Source organism: Daucus carota, chromosome 3, assembly GCF_001625215.2.
Source record: "Daucus carota subsp. sativus chromosome 3, DH1 v3.0, whole genome shotgun sequence".
NCBI lineage: Eukaryota > Viridiplantae > Streptophyta > Magnoliopsida > Apiales > Apiaceae > Daucus > Daucus carota.
Window position 1 is genome coordinate 13,269,890 of NC_030383.2, and position 24,561 is coordinate 13,294,450.

Genomic DNA, 24,561 nt, shown 5'->3' on the forward strand with positions numbered 1-24,561 from the left:
ATCCAAAACTTAAAAAAGTAGTTTTAATTTTTGATATTTTTCATCCAAAAATTGCAGAAAATTAGATAATAAAACGGAGCGATGTGATCCAAAAATTCCAGAAAATTAGAAAAATAGAACGGGGCGATGTGAAAGGCGCCATCTACGCGCCCCTCGCTTCTCCTATATATAAGAATATTGACCAGCAGACGTCTCTTCCTGACTGTTACTATTGTGAATAGTAAGGATAGCTTGGACACTAGTCAGCAGGGATCAAAAGCAAACAATGTGCTTACTCTTACTGTGTAAAAGCCTCAGCATAAAGCAAATATACAGTTGGCAGTTAACTCTCAAATTTGTAACAAACTATTGAGTAGTGTGTGGTGTTAGTTACAGTCAACTCATGTGTTGACTCATAGTGCTATAAATAGTCTTGAGTGGTGCTCTGTAAACTCAACTTTTCTAGCAATATATTTTCTTTTTTCTTTTTTTTTTTTTTTGCAGAAAAGAAAATATATTGCTAGAAAAGTTGAGTTTACAGAGCACCACTCAAGACTATTTATAGCACTATGAGTCAACACATGAGTTGACTGTAACTAACACCACACACTACTCAATAGTTTGTTACAAATTTGAGAGTTAACTGCCAGCTGTATATTTGCTTTATGCTGAGGCTTGTACACAGTAAGAGTAAGCACATTGTTTGCTTTTGATCCCTGCTGACTAGTGTCCAAGCTATCCTTACTATTCACAATAGTTACTCCCTCCGTCCCAGCCAATTCTTTACGTTTGGTTTGGGCACGGAGGTTAGGAAATATGTATAAAGTAGTGGAAAAGAGAAGGAAAAATGGGTGAAGTGGTGGGACCCATCAATTTTTAATGTATAAAAGAGAGATAGTGGAGTAAAAGTAGTGTGAAAAGGGTGTAAAAGTAGTGTGAAAAGGAAGGAAAAGTTGGGAAGTGGTGGGACCCATTTACTATTTTTGGTAAGTTTTGAAATGTAAAGAATTGGATGGGACATCCCAAAAAGGAAACTGTAAAGAATCTGGTGGGACGGAGGGAGTACCAAGTTCCACACATTGTCGGCCAATTTTTCACCCCAAAAATTAATGAGGGGGTGACTTACATTTCTTCGCCCTCTATTGACCGGAACCTTGTTGACAAGTTTGTATATCAATCTCGTCCGCCCAATATTCATGTTTTGTTTTGCAAAATATCAAAACTTTTAAAACTGAAATTATAATATTAAAATCGGTTTCTCTATGCACACAATAAGCACAAAATTTGAATACTTTTCTTTCTTTTGATTGACTTACATCTCTTTAATAATGATGGCTCTCCCTGCATTCACACCAACCACCAATCAAAACATACCAAATTTATAAGTTTTCCATGTGCCCATGCACACACTGGACAAACCGTATTGAAATTACTTAAAAGTAAGCTTGTGCTCCCGAAAAGTAAGGAGACTTTATGTGAGTAGTATATACTCCAAGAGATTCGAGTTGTGATAGATTGGCATATTGTCGTCCACAGGTGTAAATTGATTAACCAGGGCTCCGAAGTAAATTGGTAAATGAGGGCTCTGCTTCTGGAGCAACTTGAATATGATAGGGGCTGTTTGGTTAGAGGTAACTGACAAAAGGAAAGGGAAACAATCCGTTGCCTTCCTTTTGTTGTTGTTTGTTTCATGAAATCTGTCATTTTCTTTCGCTTGTTTTGATTTTAGGTTTACCCCAAATCCCCTGATCCATTCCCCACTCCCCAGGTATTTCTTTTCCCTTTCCTGATTCTTCTTTTATTTTCAATTATAATTTATTTCAAAAATCATTAACATTAAAAAATAATATGTAAAATATTTTTGAAGATCAAAAATAAATTTTATTTTAGTTTTTACATATTAAAAATTAATGAAATTTTTAAATAATAAAATATATCAAATTATAAACGTAAATATATTTGACTCTTTTGATATTATTTAATATTTAAAAATCAAATATAGAAATAATCATATAATTTTTCATTCCGTTTCCGGATCAAAACCAAACAATTAATACAATTCAGCATCATTCCTTTCCTTTCTTTTTGTTTCCCTTTCTGAATCCCATTCCGTTTCCTTAACTCGAACCAAACGGCTTAACAAAAGAAACCCCCAAGTTTTGTAATAAATATATATTTATAGCTATATATTTTTTTAACTACATAGTTATGTTGTTTTAGAAATTTTCAACTTATTTTGATAAATACTAGAGACAATTATAAAAGTACTCGGAGTGATTTTATAATAAAAAAATAATCCGTTGATTTTTATAAATGATAAAATAAAGAAGTATGAACAGTGAAATGGGTAAAATGATATATCTTTGGCATATATTAGTTTAAATGAGCTTTGATGAGATGGGTGGGTAAGTAATCAAGTGATATATTTTGACGTAATGGCGGCAAGTTTGATATAAAACCGCTAGAAGAGCTACTACATTGGAATAAATGCATACTCAATTGTGAAATCACCATGATGCACTCAGTAAAATAACACTATCAAATTACTTAGACCAACAGTCTCTTACAGATCCTTGCCAGGCCAAAATTTGAAATTTTCGGGTTCATCCCATAATTTTACTTGCTTGCTAGAAAAAACACACCATCATCCTTTTCATTTACTAGAAAAAAAAGAGACCGTCTTTTATGTACTCTAGACACATGTATCCACTGCATTATAATTTTTTGCATTAAGAAATTTGGATTATAATGTGAATACATATCAATGTATTAATTTATCTGGGCTTCTCTACTGTTTATCCAAAATCAGGAATTTTAATAAGGAAAAAAAAAAGGGCAGTCAAGTAGTGTGGTACTCCCTCCGTCGCATTGGGATGTATAGGTTCACTGTTAATGCACCGGAAAAACCTGTAGATAATAAATCATGCCTAAGGGCGTGGACAAGAAATTTATGTGGTAAATTCAATCCGGATTTTAAAAATTATTCCATTCATATGAAATTATGAACTAATTAATCTAATTTAGTATTCACTAAATCATTCCATTGATATGAACGAGAATTAGACTTGTGTTACTAAATAAATAAGAAACATTAGCATGAACCGGCTTTTTACCATCAATCATGGATCCAAGCTCTATTACATGATACTCCCTCCGTTTCAAATTGGATGTTCACCTTCACAAAATCACACGGTTTAAGAAAATTATATGTTCATAAATTAATTACAATCATAATATGTGGAATGAAGTTAAATTTAGGAAATACAAATAAGATATATGTGAATTTGAAAATATAATTTTACATTGAAAGTTGAAGTGGACAGCTAAATTGAAACAATTTTTTTTCATAAAAGTTCTGTCAAAAAGAAACCTTAAAATAGATATGTAAATTGGAACGGAGGGAGTAAGATTTAAAATATAATCAAAGTTAATGCTAGAATCTAACAATGAACTTTGGGAAGGAAACAGTGCTTGGTTTGAGAGGGAAATCAGTTGCTTCAATCAAGAGTTTGTTGATACAATCAATTACAACCAGAATCTCATGAAAATCACTTGGAATAAGAAATTGATTTATTTGCTGTACTGTGAATATAAACATATAATAATGCTATAATAACACATTGTTTCTCTCTTTCGTTTTGGACTTTGAAATATTAAAAGCGGCAATCATAATTTATATTTTTTAATAGAATAAAAACGAGAAATAATATGTTTATCTAGGAGCTATAGCTGTCACACTGCAGTAGTTGGATGAACACGACGAAGAATCTCCTTCGTGCACATTCCTCTCGATGAAAAATCCAGGTTGCTTAGGTTGAGGCAGGGGAAGCTCACTGGTTAGCATTAGCACCACCGTTGCCATGGTTGGCCTATCCGCCGGACATTGTTGCACACATAATAACCCTATTTGAATAGCTCGAAACACTTCGTATTGATGTTCAGGGCTTAAATTTTCAAAAACCTCATCTACTAGGTCCAACGCATTTCCATCTATATAGGTTCTCCATGCCTAAAACATTTGGAAATTTAGCGATGAGTTCAATTAGTTGTCACATTTCAATTTTTGTTGGTCAAATTGACTAACTTTTCATCAAAGATAGTCACTCTTTCATTATTTTAAAAAACTGAAAATTACATGTAGATTAAAAGTTATTCCCGATGACATATTTTTTTTATTTTTGTAATTGATAAAATATTAATAAATTTCAATCAAACTTTGGTCAATTTGACCGACAAAAAACTAAAGTGACAACTAAAAAGGGACGGAGAGAGTACTTTATATGAAGGTCTAGAAACTTACATGTCCGAGAAGGTTAAGATTGTGATCTAGATGAGTAAAATTTTTGTTTCTTTTTCCATTCACCGCCTCTAAAAGGAGTACCCCAAAGCTATAAACATCAAATTTCACCGAAAATATGCCATCCGTTGCATACTCAGGAGACATATAACCACTGCAAGAATATCTCATGTATCACATTTTTGCTAATAGAAACATTATTTCTTAGAATGCAAGATATTCTTACTATGTTCCCACTACTCTGGTTGTATTGGCTCCTGTTTCCGTCTCTCCACAGATCCTTGCTGTGCCAAAATCTGAAATTTTTGGGTTCATTGATAAAGTATATATTTATATATATTTTAGATGATAATTGTTCTCATATTAGTTATATTTTGCATTCAATTGGACATATATTAATTATATTTTAATATCTTATTGTAGGGAGCAAGGAATTCTAAATTGGAGAGGATTTGGAGCAAATTAGAAGAAAATTCGCAACTATTGGGCTACCCGCATTCGGAATATTGTTTGGGCCATATCTTGAGTTTTAGAAGTCGGATTTGGGCGATTCAACAGCTCACGCGAAGATAATATAATTTTCTATCATTCTAGATGGGTCCAGATATCAAAAGCCCGCTGAAACAGCCCAGGAACAGGGGAGAAAGTCAACTGCGAATTTTGACCTTTTGGAAACCCATTCAGTTTCGGAATTGCCTTGTATATTCCTATTAGAATAAAAACACTTTTGTATTAGGTTTTATTAGATAGAGAATTACATACGTGCTACTGAGGAGAGCCACGGAGAAGAAGAGAAAGGATCGGTATTCTGTATCGATTTCTATTCTTTTTATGATTCTTATGTGTTTTACTATGATTATGATTGGCTAAACCTCGATTGTTGGAGGGCTGTTTTGAAGCCCTAAACTTTATGACAATGATATTTTGATTTTCCGAGATATGTTCTTGATTGCACTTATATATACGTCAATGCTTATAGATATTCTTGAATTAACTGTGGTATGTGGACATCCAATTCAGTTATGTGATTGATATATCTGTAAAGTCAATTAATCTTTCTATGTGGTCCATGGGATTAATTGTATCAGTGTGTAATCTGTTTAGCCTTTCTATGTGGTCCATGGGGTTATGCGGATAGCAGAGCTTGTTTCTATGTGGGCCATGACAAGTTCTCTATAAGTGTCTTTCAGTACATATCATAAGGGTTTCAGAGTATGTCATGGGTTTAGTGGTGGATTAATATGCTTTCCAACATGCTTCTTTAATTGTTAAAAACACATTTGCTTTAGTTTAATAATTAGTTTAATTAATAGATAAAACAAAATCCAATCGTTATTTCTTTGCAAAATATAAGTTAAGTGAGCCCTTGATTCCTGGCGTTGAACGATACCCTTACTTATTCTATATTATTATCGGCAGAAAAAGGGTTTAAATTGAGTCACATCAATTTTTGGCGCCGCGCCGCCGGGGATTGAAATTCACTTTGCTTTTGTTTTGTATTAATTTTTGTCGTTGTGGTTTAAACGGTTTGTGTTTTCAGGTACATGGTCAAAACCCGTACATCTGAAGAACCTCTTGAACCGTTTGAAGATAATCCTGAGAAGCTCTTTCGTAAGAAGAGCGAGACTGAAAAAGATCAATTAGACAAGAAAAGTGGAGGGAAGCTCATTGTAGTCGATATGGCTATGGTACCTACACTTCGTGATGATGTTGCTGTTTCGGTTGCTAATATTGGCCATTCATGTATGGTCTATCCCAATCCTGCTGTGGGGAAAAGCAACAGTTTTGAAATCAAGCAGAATTTGCTCATGAGACTACCTGTCTTCCATGATCTTCCAACTGAGGAACCTAATCAACATCTCTCTAGGTTCGTGACTATTGTGGAAAGCATGGGACCTGACATGGCAGACCCTCAAATTCTGAAGATGAAGGCTTTTCCATTCTCTCTTGACGGATCAGCTCTTGACTGGCTAGAAGAATTGCCAGTGGGTTATATCACTTCTTGGGAAAAATTGGCCCAGGAATTCTTGCAGAAATTCTATCCGGCAACTCGAGTCATGAACATGAGAAGCCAAATAGCTGGAATTCATCAAAATGCCACTGAAACTTATGCTGAATATTATGCAAGATTCCAAAAGCTGCAAAAGAGATGCCCACAACATGGATTTTCTAAGGGGAGTCTTCTTCATTTTTTCTATCAAGGTCTTCATGAAGGTGAAAAGAAACTCTTAAATTCAGCTGCTGGTGGTGCTTATGTAGATTTATCTCATGATGCTGCGGAGAAACTAATTGCTAAGGGAGCTGCTAATGAACTTCAATATGGTAGTCGTGCAAGTTCTGGCACAACTCAGGGAGCTCAATCTGATCAAAGGCTCTCAAATATTGAGCAAAGTATCGAAAAACTGAATGCATTATTATTGAGCGCTAAAACACCGACAGCTCAAGTATGTGGTATTTGTTCAACTCCGGGACATTTTACTGATGGTTGTCCTACATTGGTTGAACCTACTTTTGAAGATGTTAATGCTGTTGGCTTTGGCAATCAAGGAGCAAACCAATTCTCTAATACATTCAATCCAAGATGGAAGGATCACCCCAATTTGAGGTACGGGAACACTAACAATGTTTTGAATGGGTTTCAATTTCAAAACAATTCTGCACCATCTGGTTTTCTACAAAGGGGGCAAGTCCCTCAAAGCACGAACAATGATAACACTATTGAGAAATTACTGTCCAAGTTGGTGGATGGGCAAACGGAAATGCAAAAACAATGCACTACCAATTCTCAAGACATTAGAGAGATGCAGAAGCAACTTGGGGATGTGATAAAGAAAATTAATCAAGAACATGAGCCTGGACGGTTGCCTGGAACTACACAACCAAATCTGAAATTCGAGCATGCTAACATCATTACTACTAAGAGTGGCCGGAATGTCATTCCCACTCAAAAGGCATTGGAAAATCAGGTTGATAAGCATGGTATCGAAAAAGACCCGGCAACTGAAAGAACTTCACACAACAAATTGGTTGAAGAAAGTGAGAATTCTCAAGCCAAGGAGGATAGTCATGAGAATGAAGATGGAGCTGAGATTGTGCACAACAATTCTGAGGAGAAACATACTTCTCTAATTTCTGGAAGTAAGTCTCTCAAACCTTCAAATTCAGTTATTACTAATAGTCGCTTCGATTCTGTCCCTTTCCCAGCTAGGTTGGTTCAGACAAAGAAGAGTGCATTAGAGACAAATATTTTGGAGACTTTTCGCAAGGTTCACATTAATTTGCCTTTACTGGAGTGCATTCAGAATCTTCCAGCATATGCCAAGGTATTGAAGGACTTGTGTACTAAACGAAGGAGGCTCAAGGGGAGTGAAGTTGTTGAGATGAAGGAGAATGTGTCTGCGGTTCTACAAGGAAGGTTACCAAGAAAGTGTAAGGATCCAGGAAGCTTCACTATTCCGTGCACCATTGGTAAATCTAAATTTGAGAATGCGTTACTTGATTTGGGTGCGTCAATTAATGTTATGCCATCTAGCTTGTATGAGAAATTGTGTATTAAAACTGAACTTAAAACAGATGGTGTTACAATTTTATTAGCTGACAGATCTCACGTTTACCCGAAAGGTGTTTTGGAGGATGTTCTTGTGCAGGTTGGCAGGTTTCAATATCCGGCTGATTTTTATATCTTAGACATGGGAGATGCAAATAATGCACAACTTATTCTTGGTAGACCATTTATGTGTACCGCTCAAACAAGAATCGATGTTGCAAGGGGAGAGCTCAGTATGGACTTTGATAATGAAACCATCAAGTTCAACATGTTTGAGATGATGCGATATCCCGTGGATACTGAGACATGCTTTACAATGAGTACAACTGGTAGCATGGCTCAAAAGTACTTCGAGCTGATGAAAGATGATGTATTAGAAACAGTGATTTCTCAAGGCATTGGTGTTAATCAGGAGGGGAATTCTCAAGCTCTTGAAGAGATTTCTATCATTCATATAGATGAAATTCTAGAGCAATGCAACACCTTGCAAGGAGCAGAGATTACAGGAGAACGGAAGTTTGTACTCCCTAAAACCTCTAGCGAAAAGCAGTTGCCGTCAGTTGTTCAAGCACCAAAATTGGACCTTAAGCCATTGCCTTCCCATCTCAAGTATGTCTTTCTTGGAAAAGACGAGACACTACCGATTATAATCTCATCAAAGCTCACATCTGTGCAAGAAGAAAAAGTGGTGGAGTTGGTTCGTAATCATATCAAGGCTATTGGTTGGAGTTTGGCAGATATAAGAGGAATCAGCCCCACACTATGTGTTCATAGAATTCACTTGGAAGAAGGTGCCAAACCTGTGAGGGTTCCTCAACGGCGACTCAATCCTCTTATGATGGAGGTTGTGAAAAAGGAAGTCATTAAGCTGCTAGACAATGGGATCATCTATCCTATTTCTGATTCTAAGTGGGTTTCTGCTGTTCATGTTGTTCCTAAGAAGTCTGGTATTACAGTGGTAGCAAATGAGGAGAATGAGTTGGTGCCTCAACGTACAGTGACTGGTCACCGTGTTTGTATTGATTACAGGCCTCTCAATAATGCTACAAGGAAAGATCATTTTCCCTTGCCGTTCATTGATCAAATGTTGGAAAGGTTAGCCGGTCATGAGTACTATTGTTTCTTAGATGGGTACTCTGGATATAATCAGATTGCTATAGCTCCAGAGGATCAAGAGAAGACAACATTCACTTGTCCTTTTGGTACTTTTGCCTTTAGACGCCTGTCTTTTGGTCAGTGCAATGCCCCTGGAACGTTCCAAAGATGCATGATGAGCATATTCTCTGATTATGTGGGAAAAATTATTGAGGTTTTCATGGATGATTTCAGTGTCTTTGGAGATAGTTTTGATGATTGCTTGAAGAATTTGGGGGTTGTTTTGAAAAGATGTGAAGAAACAAATTTAGTGCTCAACTGGGAAAAATGTCACTTCATGGTAACCCATGGGATTGTTCTTGGACATGTGATTTCTTCAAAAGGTATTGAGGTCGATAAATCTAAAATTGACTTGATACGGTACCTGCCCACTCCGTCAAGTGTAAAGGAGATTCGGTCTTTTCTTGGCCATGCTGGTTTCTATAGAAGATTTATTCAGGACTTCTCTAAAATAGCAAGGCCCTTAACTAATCTTCTTCAAAAGGATGTACTTTTTGAGTTCAACGATGAGTGCAAGGTGGCATTTGAGGAGTTAAAACTAAAGCTTACATCATCTCCTATCATACAGGCACCTGATTGGGGCTTACCTTTTGAAATAATGTGCGATGCCTCAGATTATGCTGTTGGAGCTGTACTTGGGCAACGTAAGGACAAGAAGGTGCATGCTATTTATTATGCTTCTAGAACTTTGAATGATGCACAACTCAACTATGCTACCACTGAGAAAGAATTGCTAGCTGTAGTCTTTGCTTTGGAAAAATTTCGATCATACTTGTTTGGTACAAAGGTGATTGTATTTACTGACCATGCAGCTCTTAAGTACTTGTTGGCCAAGAAGGAGGCAAAGCCACGACTTATCCGTTGGATCTTATTACTACAAGAGTTTGACATTGAAATCAAGGATAAGAAGGGATCCGAGAATGTTGTAGCTGATCATCTAAGTCGATTGGTGAGGGAGGAAGAAGATGTGCCCCTGACTGAGACATTTCCGGATGAACAACTTCTCCAGATTCAGGTAAGTGCTCTTAATGAGGTCACACCGTGGTATGCAGACATAGTGAACTATCTGTTTGACAAAAGTCTGCCTACTACACTGACTCGTGCACAAAAAGATAAGATTAAACATGATTCGAAATTTTATGTGTGGGATGATCCGTATCTCTGGAAGCATTGTCCAGATTTAATAATAAGGAGATGTGTGCCTGATAATGAATTTGAATCTGTGTTGAAGTTTTGTCATAATTATGCATGCGGAGGACATTTTGGAGGAAAAAGAACTGCACATAAGGTGTTAGAGTGTGGTTTTTATTGGCCTACAATGTTTAAAGATGCTCAAGAATTTTGTAGGACTTGCGACAGATGTCAGCGAGTAGGGAACATTACTGCTAGGAATGAGATGCCCATGAATCCGATGTTTAATGTTGAAATATTTGATGTTTGGGGTATCGATTTCATGGGTCCATTTCCGAAGTCTAATGGTTTTGAATATATACTTTTAGCTGTTGATTATGTGTCGAAGTGGGTGGAAGCTAAAGCCACCCGCACTAATGATTCGAAAGTGGTTTCAGATTTCTTGAGGACTAACATTTTTGCTAGGTTCGGGATGCCAAGAGTTGTTATCAGTGATGGAGGGTCCCATTTCTGTAATAGGACCATCGAGGCACTATTTCGCAAGTATAACATCTCACATAAAGTTTCTACACCTTATCATCCTCAAACCAATGGACAAGCAGAGGTGTCTAACAGAGAAATCAAGAAAATTCTTGAAAAGACTGTAGGATCTACACGGAAGGATTGGAGTCAACAGTTAGATGATGCACTTTGGGCTTATAGGACGGCATACAAGACACCCATCGGTATGTCTCCTTATCGCATTGTTTATGGTAAGCCTTGCCATTTGCCAGTGGAACTTGAACATAAGGCATATTGGGCTATTAAGAAATTCAATATGAGTCTTGATGAGGCGGGTTTGCATCGCAAGTTGCAATTGTCTGAATTGGAAGAACTACGCAATGAGGCTTATGAGAGTGCTCGTATTTACAAGGAAAAGACAAAAGTGTTCCATGACAAGATGATTCACAGGAAGAATTTTGAGGTTGGACAGAAAGTTCTTTTGTATCATTCTCGGTTACGTCTTTTTCCTGGAAAACTACGATCAAGGTGGATTGGCCCATTTGAAATTGTTGAAGTGTTTTCACACGGAGCTGTGAGTATTAAAAAAGATGATGGAAATGTGTTTAAGGTGAATGGACATCGTCTTAAACCGTATTTGGAGGATCCTTCTAATTATATCAAGGAGAGTGAGACTCTTAATGATGTGATTATCTCTGGTGCTTAAATTCCGCGGCATGATGTCTAGCCAAAGACGTTAAAGAAAAGCGCTTCTTGGGAGGCAACCCAAGCATTTTGTACGGTTAGTTATAATTTTATTTTAATTATTATAGTTCTTAGTAGTAAAATTATTAGTATTATATTTGTAGATTTGAACTTTTTATTCCCGCAAGGTGCCTTGATAATTTTTGTGAAGTGTTTCAGGAATTTTTAGTGATGGCTTGGTCTGGAAATATTCAGGAAAAGAAAAAAAAATTGAAGGCAGATTTTATTTGTTTCTGGAGCTCAGCTTCAAGTTTGTTTGAGGAACAGAATCTGAATACCGCCGTTTTCATTAACCAAGACGGGCGTTTTCATCAACTGTCCAGCTCTCGAAATTATATTTTTTTTCCTGACCACTTAAGTTTTTCTCGCGCGCATCCATTTCCAAGCAGATTGGCTGCACCGGCAATTATATTTAATAAATCGGGGGTTTTGAGCGTCTGTCCAGCGTGTTCAAATTCTTCTCCCAAGCGGAGGCATGTGCAGGCCCATCAAGCAAAGCCCAGCGTCTCTGAGCTTGGCCCATGTTTGAGCCCAGCGCCCACTTCAGCTTTCTTGTTACGATGCATCATTCTTCATGGCTTATCTTAATTCAGTACATGACATCCAACGGTCCGGCCCAACTTCTGGCCCATCAATCCAGAATCCAGCCCGGTCCAAATGGTGTTTTTGCTCCTTTCTTTTGAAGCAGCTCACGTGAATTCTGTCCAGTGTGTATGCATAATTCTTCATGGCTTATCTTAATTCAGTACATGACATCCAACGGTCCGGCCCAACTTCTGGCCCATCAATCCAGAATCCAGCCCGGTCCAAATGGTGTTTTTGCTCCTTTCTTTTGAAGCAGCTCACGTGAATTCTGTCCAGTGTGTATGCTTATGCAGGTAGAAATAAAAGAATTGTTACCGGAAGGATTTGAACCCTTGGCCTCAAGCCTGCAAAACAAGCTAATAACCACTCGGCCAACTACAACACTTGAAACATATGTCACTGCACTTCATTATAATTATTCAGGGCAGTTTTCTTAACTCTTCTTTTAGATATTAATTAATCTATTATATTATATTATATTATATTATATTATATATTATTCATCGAGGACAATGAACCATCCAAGTGTGGGGAGGTGTTCTCAAGAATATTATTATTATTATTATTTATATATATATTTTTAAAAATCTAAAAAAAAAATATGAAAATTTTAAAAAATTTTGTATATAATTATCTTGTCTCAAAGCATGTTTAGTGAGTACTTATACACATATTGTAGACTAATTTGCATGATTAATTCTGAGCATCATGTCCATGATAAAAATCATTCAATGCATGATAATTCCTTGTGTGTGCTTGCGAAAATTTTAAAACTTGAGATGCATCTTAGTCAATTTCTATGAGTAAAGCATGCTTTCACCTTGTGAGATTTTGAGCTTAATTTATGATTGATAATATTTTTATCAATCTAATTCTTTTGTTGAGTGGTGTTCATCATTTGGCTTGTTGCTCTAGAACTTGGTTTGAACCTTATTGAGATGAAATGTTATCTGTATGCATGAAAATGATAAAGGCACTAGGATTAACCTCATCTATCCAAACAGTACCCGAGAATTATATCCTTAGTGAACCCTCTTGAGCTTGTATCCGTTTTTTTTTTGTTTATCGCCAATCTATGAATTTTGAGCCTACTTGTTTATTCTTGTCTTGATGACTAGTAGAGCATTTTTTGATTCATTGGAGCAGTGGTTAACATTCAAGTGTGGGGATTTCTTTGTCAAAGGGTGAAAGTTTGATGGGAATCAAGAAAAAAAAAAAAGAGACATGGAAAAAAAAAACAAAGTATCAAGTACTCCTTTGAGATCAATGAGTGGCAATTGCAATGTCATATGAAAAGGACGATCCATGTGCACGTGCTGGTATTAAGCACAATTGTACTAGAAATTAAGGGGATCAAATTAATTCCTCTTATTTTTCTTGGTGACTTTTCACTGCCCTTGGTTACTGGAGAAAAACTTGACTTTGAAAAAAAAAAAGAAAAAAAAGAAAAAGAAAAAAAAATAGCAAGTGGAGAATGTGTTCATTGGTGTTACAATGTGAAAGAGGGGAAGTACGGAATATGTACTTGGGCTTTAATGCTTGTGAAAGCTTGATCACCTTTTACATGATTCAATTCTCATGTTGAGTGCTTAATCAAAAGTGAACATTTTGCTCTATTAGTTATCGAGTTAGCCACTTGTTAGCTTATTTCTTTGATATCCTACCCCCTACCTAAGCCTCGTTACAACCCTTAACAAAGTCCTTTTGATTTGTGCGTGCATATATACAGAGTAGTGGAGATTTGGTAGACAATCAAGTTTATGACAGTGCATGTCCATATTGATTGAATTTGAGTGAAACATTTACACCCAAACACTTGTGTGAATTGAGAGTAATGTGAGATTTTCTACCCATAGCATGCTTACTTATTGGATGCGACTTTGATGTCTATTTCATGATATTTTTGTCTATATAGACACTGTGTGCATACTTGGATTGTTGTGTATAAATGGTGCATAAGTGATAGTACTTGTACTTCCACACATGTTCAGATTGTTATGTAAGTGAGGTTTGCATATGTGGAGTACTATGATGATTTCTTTGCTTGAGACTTGGTGATTAAAAATATTTGATTTTGTGGGTATATCTTCTATAAACCCTCACGAGACAACACTCGTCCTACTAGGGCTGCCTAGGGGTTTAACGGCTTGTTGCATACGCTCAATGCAATCGTGTCATCTACGAAAGTGATGTTAGTAGTTAGTAATATTTTTATTCTTTGTTTGCCCGAGGACGTGCAATATGCTAAGTGTGGGGATATTTGATAAAGTATATATTTATATATATTTTAGATGATAATTGTTCTCATATTAGTTATATTTTGCATTCAATTGGACATATATTAATTATATTTTAATATCTTATTGTAGGGAGCAAGGAATTCTAAATTGGAGAGGATTTGGAGCAAATTAGAAGAAAATTCGCAACTATTGGGCTACCCGCATTCGGAATATTGTTTGGGCCATATCTTGAGTTTTAGAAGTCGGATTTGGGCGATTCAACAGCTCACGCGAAGATAATATAATTTTCTATCATTCTAGATGGGTCCAGATATCAAAAGCCCGCTGAAACAGCCCAGGAACAGGGGAGAAAGTCAACTGCGAATTTTGACCTTTTGGAAACCCATTCAGTTTCGGAATTGCCTTGTATATTCCTATTAGAATAAAAATACTTTTGTATTAGGTTTTATTAGATAGAGAATTACATACGTGCTACTGAGGAGAGCCACGGAGAAGAAGAGAAAGGATCGGTATTCTGTATCGATTTCTATTCTTTTTATGATTCTTATGTGTTTTACTATGATTATGATTGGCTAAACCTCGATTGTTGGAGGGCTGTTTTGAAGCCCTAAACTTTATGACAATGATATTTTGATTTTCCGAGATATGTTCTTGATTGCACTTATATATACGTCAATGCTTATAGATATTCTTGAATTAACTGTGGTATGTGGACATCCAATTCAGTTATGTGATTGATATATCTGTAAAGTCAATTAATCTTTCTATGTGGTCCATGGGATTAATTGTATCAGTGTGTAATCTGTTTAGCCTTTCTATGTGGTCCATGGGGTTATGCGGATAGCAGAGCTTGTTTCTATGTGGGCCATGACAAGTTCTCTATAAGTGTCTTTCAGTACATATCATAAGGGTTTCAGAGTATGTCATGGGTTTAGTGGTGGATTAATATGCTTTCCAACATGCTTCTTTAATTGTTAAAAACACATTTGCTTTAGTTTAATAATTAGTTTAATTAATAGATAAAACAAAATCCAATCGTTATTTCTTTGCAAAATATAAGTTAAGTGAGCCCTTGATTCCTGGCGTTGAACGATACCCTTACTTATTCTATATTATTATCGGCAGAAAAAGGGTTTAAATTGAGTCACATCATTCATCTCAAGATCGAGCAAAACATTGCTGGCTTTAAGATCCCTGTGTATGATCCGCAATCTAGAATCCTGATGAAGATAGAGAAGTCCCCTGGCGATGCCATTAATGATGTTATACCGAGTAGGCCAGTCAAGCGTGTATCTTTTCGTCTTATCTAATCAAAAGGTCATTAAAGTTAATCCAGTGTTGTGAAAACAAGGTGAAAATTATATGATTCAAAAATGAATACATGATCACTGTAACAGAGATGAAGTATACCAAATATGAACGAGTCCAGGCTTTTATGGGGCATGTATTCGTACACCAACATTCTTTCTCCCTCCTGCACAGAGCAGCCGAGAAGCTTTACAAGATTTCGGTGCTGAAGTCGAGCAATGCATGAAACTTCATTTTTAAACTCTTTCAGCCCTTGCCTCGAATCCTTTGAAAGCCTCTTTACAGCTATTTCTTTTCCATCGTCGAGCATACCCTAAAATAAATCAATGAGAAACTGTCATCTTCTGTAATGGGATAAAATGACATTTTCTTTCGTCAATTACTCTAATCAAGAAGCAAGATCATGGACCACGAGCTACACATCATATAATTTATGTTTCTGATTTCGTAAACAGTAATTTTATTTGTTGGGTTCTATACGATTAAGTTGACTTTTATCCTTGATCAGATGCTGGCATGACAATTACCTTATAGACAGGCCCAAAGCCACCTTCTCCAAGCATGGAGTATTTTGAGAAGCCATTGGTTGCAATATCTAAGGTTGTGAAGTCAAACAATGGCAACTCTAAATCCTCGGCACCCATCTCATTGCTCCCACCGTTTGCAAAATACGGGTTTTTTATCCCTGCAATTTCCATGTGCAAACTCATACAGTAAAGTAAAAGCATAAACTTGAAAATTCGAAAGAACACTGAATTATTGTAATACCTTCTCTGTGCTTCTTCTTCTTTTTGTTCCTGATTACCCACAGGCATACACACATCATTGTTACCGTCATCAGAATAGCTATCAAAACGAACCATACTTTGGATCTCCCTTTTTTAGCTTCACAATCAACCAGAAAGTATATCAATTTACTAGATTCAACAAAAGAGGGAAAGACATATATGTAATAAGTAGTGCTGAAACAGCTAGTAAATGAAAACACTCAGAATACCTAATTCAGATGCAGCCATTCTTATGTAAAGATCTTGACCATTCTCTTTCTGATATCTAATATCAATAAGCTCATTAAACCATAACAAGCATCCGCTTCCACTACCTCTAACATCTGAATTTGCATAAGCTGTGCATGAGCAATTGGTCAAGCACACTTTCTCGCACTCACCAAGGCTCATATTCTTATCAAACCAAGAACGCTGAGAATCTGGTAATTTCAAGCCTGAATGTTTAACAAATCCATCTCCATTCTGACAACTCAGTTTTTCTTTCCTTGCACAGCCACTAGACCAGTCTGCAGCATCCCATCCATTTTTATCTTTTGGCTGAAAACCATTGAAGCACATACACACAGGAGAAGTGTTAATGTTACAGCTCTCATAAGCCCCACATACGCTATAATAATCACAATCATCTATTGGTGCAGAAGAATAAGGCTGCCAAATTTGAGATTTTTCAATCCATACCCATCTTTGTATATGACCAGATGGATTCAACACCCTCCTTGTATAAACTGAACTATTAACAGCTTCGTAAATATAATATAAGTCCTTATCGTTAGAAACAAAATCATACTTGTAAATTGGGTTGGGGCTCAAGTTGGGCGTGCCAGAAAATCTAAGGCCATTCCAAGGCCCCGCACGTGAATCTATAGCAGAACCTTTCCTTATCATTTGCTGTGGAAATCCATTACGTTCAATATAATTTGTATATTCACCTGGAGATGGATCATCAAGACTCCTCCAAGAAGTGAGGTGTCTTTCTAGCCCAGTTTCCAAATTCCACCCGAGCTTAGCACCCGGTAATTCAGTGTCGCCAGGTTTATCAAAACTTTGCCACAGGTACTTGTCACTCTCACTTTCTTCTCTAATAACAAGATTCCCAGAATCCAGCAGCTGCACGACAGGATTATTCACAGATGCCGTGGAGTTTGATGACCAAACCACATCATCAGAAATATTGAGAATGACAAGATTTCCGTTGCTGTTAAGTCTCAAGAGATTTAATGAAGTATTAAGAGGAGCTTTCCTATTGGCAATCCACACAATTGTCTTTACGGCTATCTTCTTGTACCATATACCCACATACCGATTTGCAGAACTCCCTACAGTTACAAAGCCAAGCTCAAAATGACCACCAGATGAGACAATAGTGCTTCCATCATCTCTAAGGATTTGGTTGGGTCCTATTATGTCTCCGGCTGCTGCTACTTTACAGTTTAGTGAAACAGAAAATAACAAGATGCAGGATAAAAACAGCTTCAAAACTGTTGCAGAACTGCAGCCTTCCATTTACTTTGTACTCCCTCCGTCTCAATTTATAGGTCCACTTTGGGAAAAAAATTTGTCCCAAAATACTTGTCCCTCTCTTCTTTCAATACAAATTTATCTACATATTAATTGTGACTGTTTTGAAACTCAACATTATTCTCATTTTTCAATGCACTAAATCTCTATATTTATTGTGATTTTTTTGAAAATCAACTATATTCTCACTTTTCAATGCATTAATTAATGATACATGAGATAAGATTCTATCTAACCAACTTTTTTCTTAATATGCATGTTTATTCCAAAATGGACCTATAAATTGAGACGAAGGGAGTAATATTCTTTCACTTGTTGCTCAGAGAGATATAAAAAATCAACCGTTGTCTCCTTTATTAATGTCATTTATGTAATATAAACATTGAATTCTATCGTATGAAATTTCCAAGTGTTTCCTTTATTTAAGACTGCTATCTGTATGACTTGAATCCTACAGCTGACTGTGTAATATTATTGTGAAGTCACCATGCTGCACTCAGTAAAATAATACCTCTATCATTTCTCAGCACCAAAACTTAGACCAACAGATTAATGTCATATACTCCCTCTGTTTTTTTTATATGACGCTTTGACTTTTGGCACACATTTTTAAGTGCTTTGACCGGGTAGTTAAAAATATTATTTTTTGAATTTTTTTTTCTAAATAAAAATTTTGATTATATACTATTATTCAGAAAAAGAAATTTTAAAAAATAATATTTTTAACTACCCGGTCAAAGCAATTAAAAGTGTGTGCCAAAAGTCAAAGCGTCATATAAAAAAAAACAGAGGGAGCATGTAATATGAACATTGAATTCTATCTTATATCTTATGAAAATTCCAAGTATTTCCTTTACTTATGACTGTTATCTGCATGACTGAATCCTGCTGTTGACTGTGTAATATTGCATTCTGATTCGTCCAAAAACTTCAAGATCACTTATTACAAATTTGAATCAAACTAATTAATCATCAATTAACTTAATTTATTTATGCCGTTGAAGTCGAAGATTAAAATTATTGAAAAATTATAATATAGGAGGATGGAGCTCATCCTGGCTTCCATATGATTACTAAAATTTGCTATTTGGCTCATAGTATCATGGTAAAATATGATTTTGCTATAAACCAGTGATTCATGTAATTGTAAATAGTGATTTTGAAATAAGTTTTTTGTTCGCATGCTAATTTGGTTGGTATTTGAGTAAGACTATGGGGCCGTTTGGGTTAGTTTAAAAAAGTGACTTCTTGCTTAAATTAAAGAAGTGGAATAGAAGTGAGAAGTAAATAAGTTAATAAAGTGTTTGGAAAAGAAGTAGAAGCTCTGATAAAGAAGTTAGTATTCTTAATTTCTTAAAAGTGCTTCTACTTATATATTTACACAAACGGATCAAGAAAAGTAGAAGCCAGAAGCAGCTGCTTCTTCTTCCCAAACCGGCCCTATATATGTATATTTGAATAAGTCCTTATTTTCGTCGAATAACGCTTGCCAAACATGCCAAAAATATAAATAACTCACTTAGTGCCTTTTTTTCTTTGAAGTGCACAAAATATGGAAAATTTTTGCTACTAGGGATCTCAAACAAATAATTCGGATACAAATCTGTCTATGTCTGTATCCAGCTCCGAAAATTCATATCTGTATCTGGATCCGAATCTGAAATTCGTATTCATATCCGAATTTTTCAATGGGTAATATCCGATTCCGGATCCGATGGATACTATTCGGATATGGATAATGTTTGAATCTAAATTTGTTTTTCAATTAGAATTATTATGTTTATATTTAAAATTAAAAAATATAATAAATAATTAAAATTAAAATTTTTAAAATTGAGTTAATATTTAAATTCATTAAAGAATATTTATATTTGTTCAATGATTAATTTTATTTGTCTATAAATATAAATTTGTTATTTTTAAAATATTAAACTCAAATGATATTATGGTATGTGTCTATAATAGTTTTACAACTAAACAAAATTTGTATAAACATATTATTTTATAAGAGTTGAGTTATATGGAGTCCGCATTTAAGTTGGAGTATTAGAGTACCAATCATAATTTTTAATTTAGTTATATATAATATAATTGATTATCCAGATTTATATATAACTTATCATTTATGAGTAGTCATAAACACAATTATTAATTAATCATTAACATATTTTGATCTTAATAATAATTAAGATTATTATTCTGGTTATGAGTTATATTGCAGAATATTTGTGTCCTCCAATTTATAAAAGTACTTCTTCTACTTTTTAATTTATGGAATAAAAAAAATTAAAATTAAAATAACTAAATTATATTTTATCTAATTTTGAACTCCAATACTCTAATGTTTTGTGAACTCCATAAAACTTGAACCTGTTTTATAAATAATAGAAATATACACACTATAATTTCAGATATTATCAGATATGAAATGAATATGTCTATATTTATATTTGTATCCGGAATTATCGGATACGAATAATATCCACGTTGTCTCAATTACGGATAATATTCATTTTATCTCGAATACAAAATACATATGTTAGGGCAAATCCAGCAGTGATCCAAAGATCCAAATTTGGGGCAAATTACCCCAAATTCTCCTCCAGCAGTGATCCAAAAAGTAATCCAAATTTGGATCAGTGAAGAATACTGATCCAAATTTGGATCACCACTGTTCACTGATCCAAATTTGGATCACCTACTTTATAATCAAATAATGATTTTGTTATTTCAAAATAGTTTGTGATTATTATTATATAATTAATAATAGTTTATAATTAATAATTAATAAAATTAATGTTTTCGTAAAAACTTAGAATACTAGGAAAGCAAATTTCATTGAAATTAAAAAAAGAGTACATACATAAAGTAAAATTACAATAGAAATGACTAAAAAACAGTACGATAAATAAAATTTTGATTTAATCAAACAGATTATTTCTGTTTCCTCCGAGATTATCAAAATATTGTCCGTAGCTATCATTTTGGGATCCTTGAGTTTCATCTTTTCTATGAAATCAACAAGCACGTTATTTTGTTTAATAATATTAACAATTAAATATATAATTTAAATACTAAATAATTTGGATCAGAATTTGAGTCATGCTGGAGTTGGTTAGAAATTTGGATCCGAATTTGAATCTGAATCAATTGGTTTTGGATTTTTGGATCAGAACTGCTAGATATCGAATTATTTGGACTTATTACTATCCTTTTTTCCTGAAAACAGACTAGCATACGTAGAGGCTATTACTAGACCTTAATATTGGTAGACAGTGGTACTTTCAAACCTGTAAGCAAGAGTTGTATTCTTTTTGTCTAGTAGCAGACGTCTCTTCCTGAGTGTTACGGTGTTACCAAGTTCCACACATTTTTTCTCCCCAAAAATCAACCAAGGGGATGACTTGCATTTCTGCGTCCTCTATTGACCGGATCCTTGTTCACAAATCTGTATATCAACTTCGTCCGCCCAATATTCCTGTTTTGTTTTGCAAAATATCAAAACTTTTAAAGTGAAATTATAATTGTTGATGGAGGAATTTGGTAATCAACAAAGATGAGGTTCATGGCCGGAATCAAGATCTGTGACGATGGTTTTAGCTGCCGGAGTGTGGTGGTTGTGTGTTTTAAGGGGTGGTTGAGATTAGGGTTTTGAGTTGCCTTCTTGTGCTCTCAACTCATGATCCCCTAATGTGCCTACGTACCCCTATATTTATAGGGGATCAAGCCATACGTAGTTCTATTGAACCAAGACTCTTATTTTGATCAAGACTAGGCCTCTTGGGGATAAGACCAACCTTAAGCCGATGACTTATCACTTAGAGTTCTACTCCAGTTAGAATTAAGCCTTGAGGCCAACTACCTCAGACTCCTAGTCCAACTACATCACGGATACGGCATCATCTCCACTACGAGAGATGACACTAACCGCTACTTTTCGTAGCATGGAGGAGACGTCTGATAGAGCCGTGACCTATTCCTTGAGGTGTAGGGACGCGTCCTTACCCCTAGTGAAGGTTCTCACTAAGAGGTAAGACCATTGAGGAGCCAAGTTATACGATCTTCTCAATCCCCCAATGAGGGCTAACTCACCAGAATACAGGATCCAGACATATGATCGGCCTTCGTGTCACCCCTGAGGGCCCCCGCACGAGGACAACCCGGCAGATAGCAGGATTAAGGATTATAGATAACTCCCGGACGTAACCCGGAAACTACCAAATGAGCCTGATAACTACCAGATGAGCCCGGCACTAGTCTTCATATCCCTCGGAAGGGTAGGTCTTCGTATCTCTCGGAAGGGTCGTCATCGAGACTCACTCATCCTCACATACACAATATTTACTTGTGGGCACGTCCACGGAGGGCGCGCCCTAAGTCTTCGTTCTTTTGTCTCGCCTGATTCCCGTTGAAAGCGGTAGTCAAACGTCTCCGCGAACCAAGGCCGCGCCCTCCGGGTCACACCGAGAAGGGCGCGCCTCTCGCATAAATCCTATGGCCAAATTCGGCCATAACAATAATATTGAAATTACTTAAAGCCTGTAGCTGTAAGCTTGTGTTTAAGAGTAGTGAACTCCAAAAAGTATGGAGACTTTATGTTAGTAGTATAAACAGAGATTCAAGTTGTGACAGATGGCTTATAATTTTACTTGCTTGCTAGAAAAAACACACCACCCTTTTTACTTACTAGAAAAAAATATACCATCTTTTCTGTGCTCTAGACACATGTATCCGTTGCATTATAATTTTTTGCATTAAGAAATTTGGATTATAATCATATCAATGTATTAACTTATCAGGGTTTCTCTACTGTTTATCCAAAATCAAGAATTTTAATCAAGATAGAAAAGGGCAGTCAAGTAGTGTAGTTGCGTTTTATTAGTAGTGCAGCAGTGTAAATATCTATCCAGTGTATGATATATACAGTGGAGAAATTGTGAACTAATGTACGGCTAATGCACTGGAAAAACGATATACTCCCTCCGTCCCACCCAATTGTTTACCTTGGGTTTGGGCACGGAGGTTAAGAAATATGTATAAAGTAGTGAAAAAGAGGAAGAAAAGTGGGTGAAGTGGTGGGACCCATCGATTTTTAATATATAAAAGGGAGATAGTGGAGTAAAAGTAGTGTGAAAAGGAAGGAAAAGTGATAAAGTGGTGGGACCCATTAACTATTTTGGGAAAGTTTTGTAATGTAAAGAAATGGATGGGACGTCCAAAAGAGGTAACTGTAAAGAACCTGGTGGGACGGAGGGAGTAGATAATAAGCCATGCTTAGGGGCGGTGGACGAGAAATTTATGAGGGAAATTTGATTTGGATTTTAAAATTCATTCCATTCACATGAACTAGTAAATTTAATTTAGTATTCACTAAATCATTCCATTCATATGATCAAAAATCTCACTACTATCGCCATTCTCTCTCAAATTAGGGTTTTGAGAGTCGACTCCCAAAACTAGCCGTCACTTCTCCATTCTTCACCTTCATCCTCTTCATCCACCAAATCCTTTTCGCTCTCCCATCTTCTCCACTATTTACCAGTTTTTTGTTTTTCAATAAAATCGAGTGTTGCTTAAACCTCGAAGATTCCAATCGAGTTTTATTCTCGGATCTGTTTCGGATTTGAGTTTGGGCTTGATTGTTTTCTGAATAAATCAGATCTTTTGAAATCAAAGGTCCGATTGTGTTTTCCCGTCTCGCCTTTTGGCGTGTGTTAATTTAGTACCCAATTTTTGGTTGGTTCTGCGTTGTTATATTTGTGGTTGTTATGTCTTTCTGTGTTATCAATGAGAATGATTGTGATGGGGTTTTGGAAGATCTAGCATATCGCATCATTGATACTTTCGGCATGTCTATAGCTGGCTCCCGACATGTAGATAGCTGGGGTATGCTTGGAACAATGGCGATCGCATGTGCTCACCTTTCACAAATTATAGTTGTTCGTTATTCGAGGACTCTTGTTCCTCATTGCTTAGTTTTTACAACTAAGTCGACTGAACACCACAACAGCCATGGAACTATTGTGAAGGTCAATTGCGAAGCTATCATTTTCGAGATTGATGAAGGCTGGATTACTCGAGAAGCCTTTGTATTCATTTTCAGTTTCAAGAATCCTTGGATTCAGTGTGTTAAGCAGTCTAGAAACAATGCGGCTATTTGTTTAGTTCGTTTTATTGTTTATCAACCTGATTGCATTGTCAGTTGGGGATTGTCCCGACTAGACTTGTTTTAATTTAATGGAACGAATTTGCATTTTGTCAAAAAAAATCATTCCATTCATATGAACAACGAGAATTAATCTTCTGTTACTAAATAAATAAGAAATATTAGCATGAACCGGTCTTTGACCATCAATCCTGGAGCCATCAAGCTCTATTATATGCTGTAAATCTTTGGGGCACTCGGCTTCAGCTTGTCCAAAGGTCACTAGAATATGGAAGCAAAAGGATAAATCAGGGGTCCAGGAGGCCACTGCTGAGGATAAGGATCATGAATCTGAAGCTACTGATAAAGATAAAGGGGAGAATGTCAAGGGTGCAGGTGCTGTTGTTAGTAATAACTCTGAGAATCCTAGCATTGAAGTTGACTGTGACAGTCCTCTTGCTGCTTGGATTGAAATCAAACGGAAAAAATCTGGCAATATATCTGGAAACAAATCTGACAGTTATACCGATACTGAAGCATCACCATCCCCTCTTGTAACTTTCAAGCATTTAAAATTGGTAGATGAATTTGCAGCAATACAGGGTCCTAAATCTGCTAACTTT

At 35.9% G+C, this 24,561-nt stretch overlaps 2 protein-coding genes and 1 long non-coding RNA gene across 3 annotated transcripts; all 3 read right to left on the reverse strand.

The window, feature by feature from the left end:
- Window positions 1-3,632: 3,632 nt before the first annotated feature.
- On the reverse strand, window positions 3,633-4,570 carry LOC135151670 (uncharacterized). The gene is made up of 2 exons (XR_010290519.1): window positions 4,280-4,570; window positions 3,633-3,988 (listed from the first exon to the last, which is right to left on the reverse strand). It is a non-coding gene; the product is annotated as an uncharacterized LOC135151670 (long non-coding RNA).
- Window positions 4,571-14,781: 10,211 nt separating this feature from the next.
- On the reverse strand, window positions 14,782-16,367 carry LOC108212271 (G-type lectin S-receptor-like serine/threonine-protein kinase At4g27290). The gene is made up of 4 exons (XM_064090706.1): window positions 16,256-16,367; window positions 16,015-16,172; window positions 15,590-15,800; window positions 14,782-15,485 (listed from the first exon to the last, which is right to left on the reverse strand). Exons 1-4 carry the CDS (start codon window positions 16,323-16,325, stop codon window positions 15,295-15,297), a joined length of 630 nt encoding a protein of 209 aa, XP_063946776.1. The 5' UTR covers window positions 16,326-16,367; the 3' UTR covers window positions 14,782-15,294.
- Window positions 16,368-16,458: 91 nt separating this feature from the next.
- On the reverse strand, window positions 16,459-17,778 carry LOC135151382 (G-type lectin S-receptor-like serine/threonine-protein kinase At4g27290). The gene has a single exon (XM_064089805.1). The coding sequence runs from the start codon at window positions 17,776-17,778 to the stop codon at window positions 16,459-16,461; it is 1,320 nt and encodes a 439-aa protein (XP_063945875.1).
- Window positions 17,779-24,561: the final 6,783 nt, after the last annotated feature.

What these genes read in the sequence shown, in the direction of transcription:
- LOC108212271 (XM_064090706.1), bottom strand. Translation starts at nt 16,325, where the DNA reads ATGACGGTAACAATGATGTGTGTATGCCTGTGGGTAATCAGGAACAAA. An exon ending in GCTTTGGGCCTGTCTATAAG is followed by an intron (nt 15,801 to 16,014) that starts GTAATTGTCATG and finishes GATTTATTTTAG; the next exon opens with GGTATGCTCGACGATGGAAA. An exon ending in CCTGGACTCGTTCATATTTG is followed by an intron (nt 15,486 to 15,589) that starts GTATACTTCATC and finishes CCTTTTGATTAG; the next exon opens with ATAAGACGAAAAGATACACG.
- LOC135151382 (XM_064089805.1), bottom strand. Translation starts at nt 17,778, where the DNA reads ATGGAAGGCTGCAGTTCTGCAACAGTTTTGAAGCTGTTTTTATCCTGC.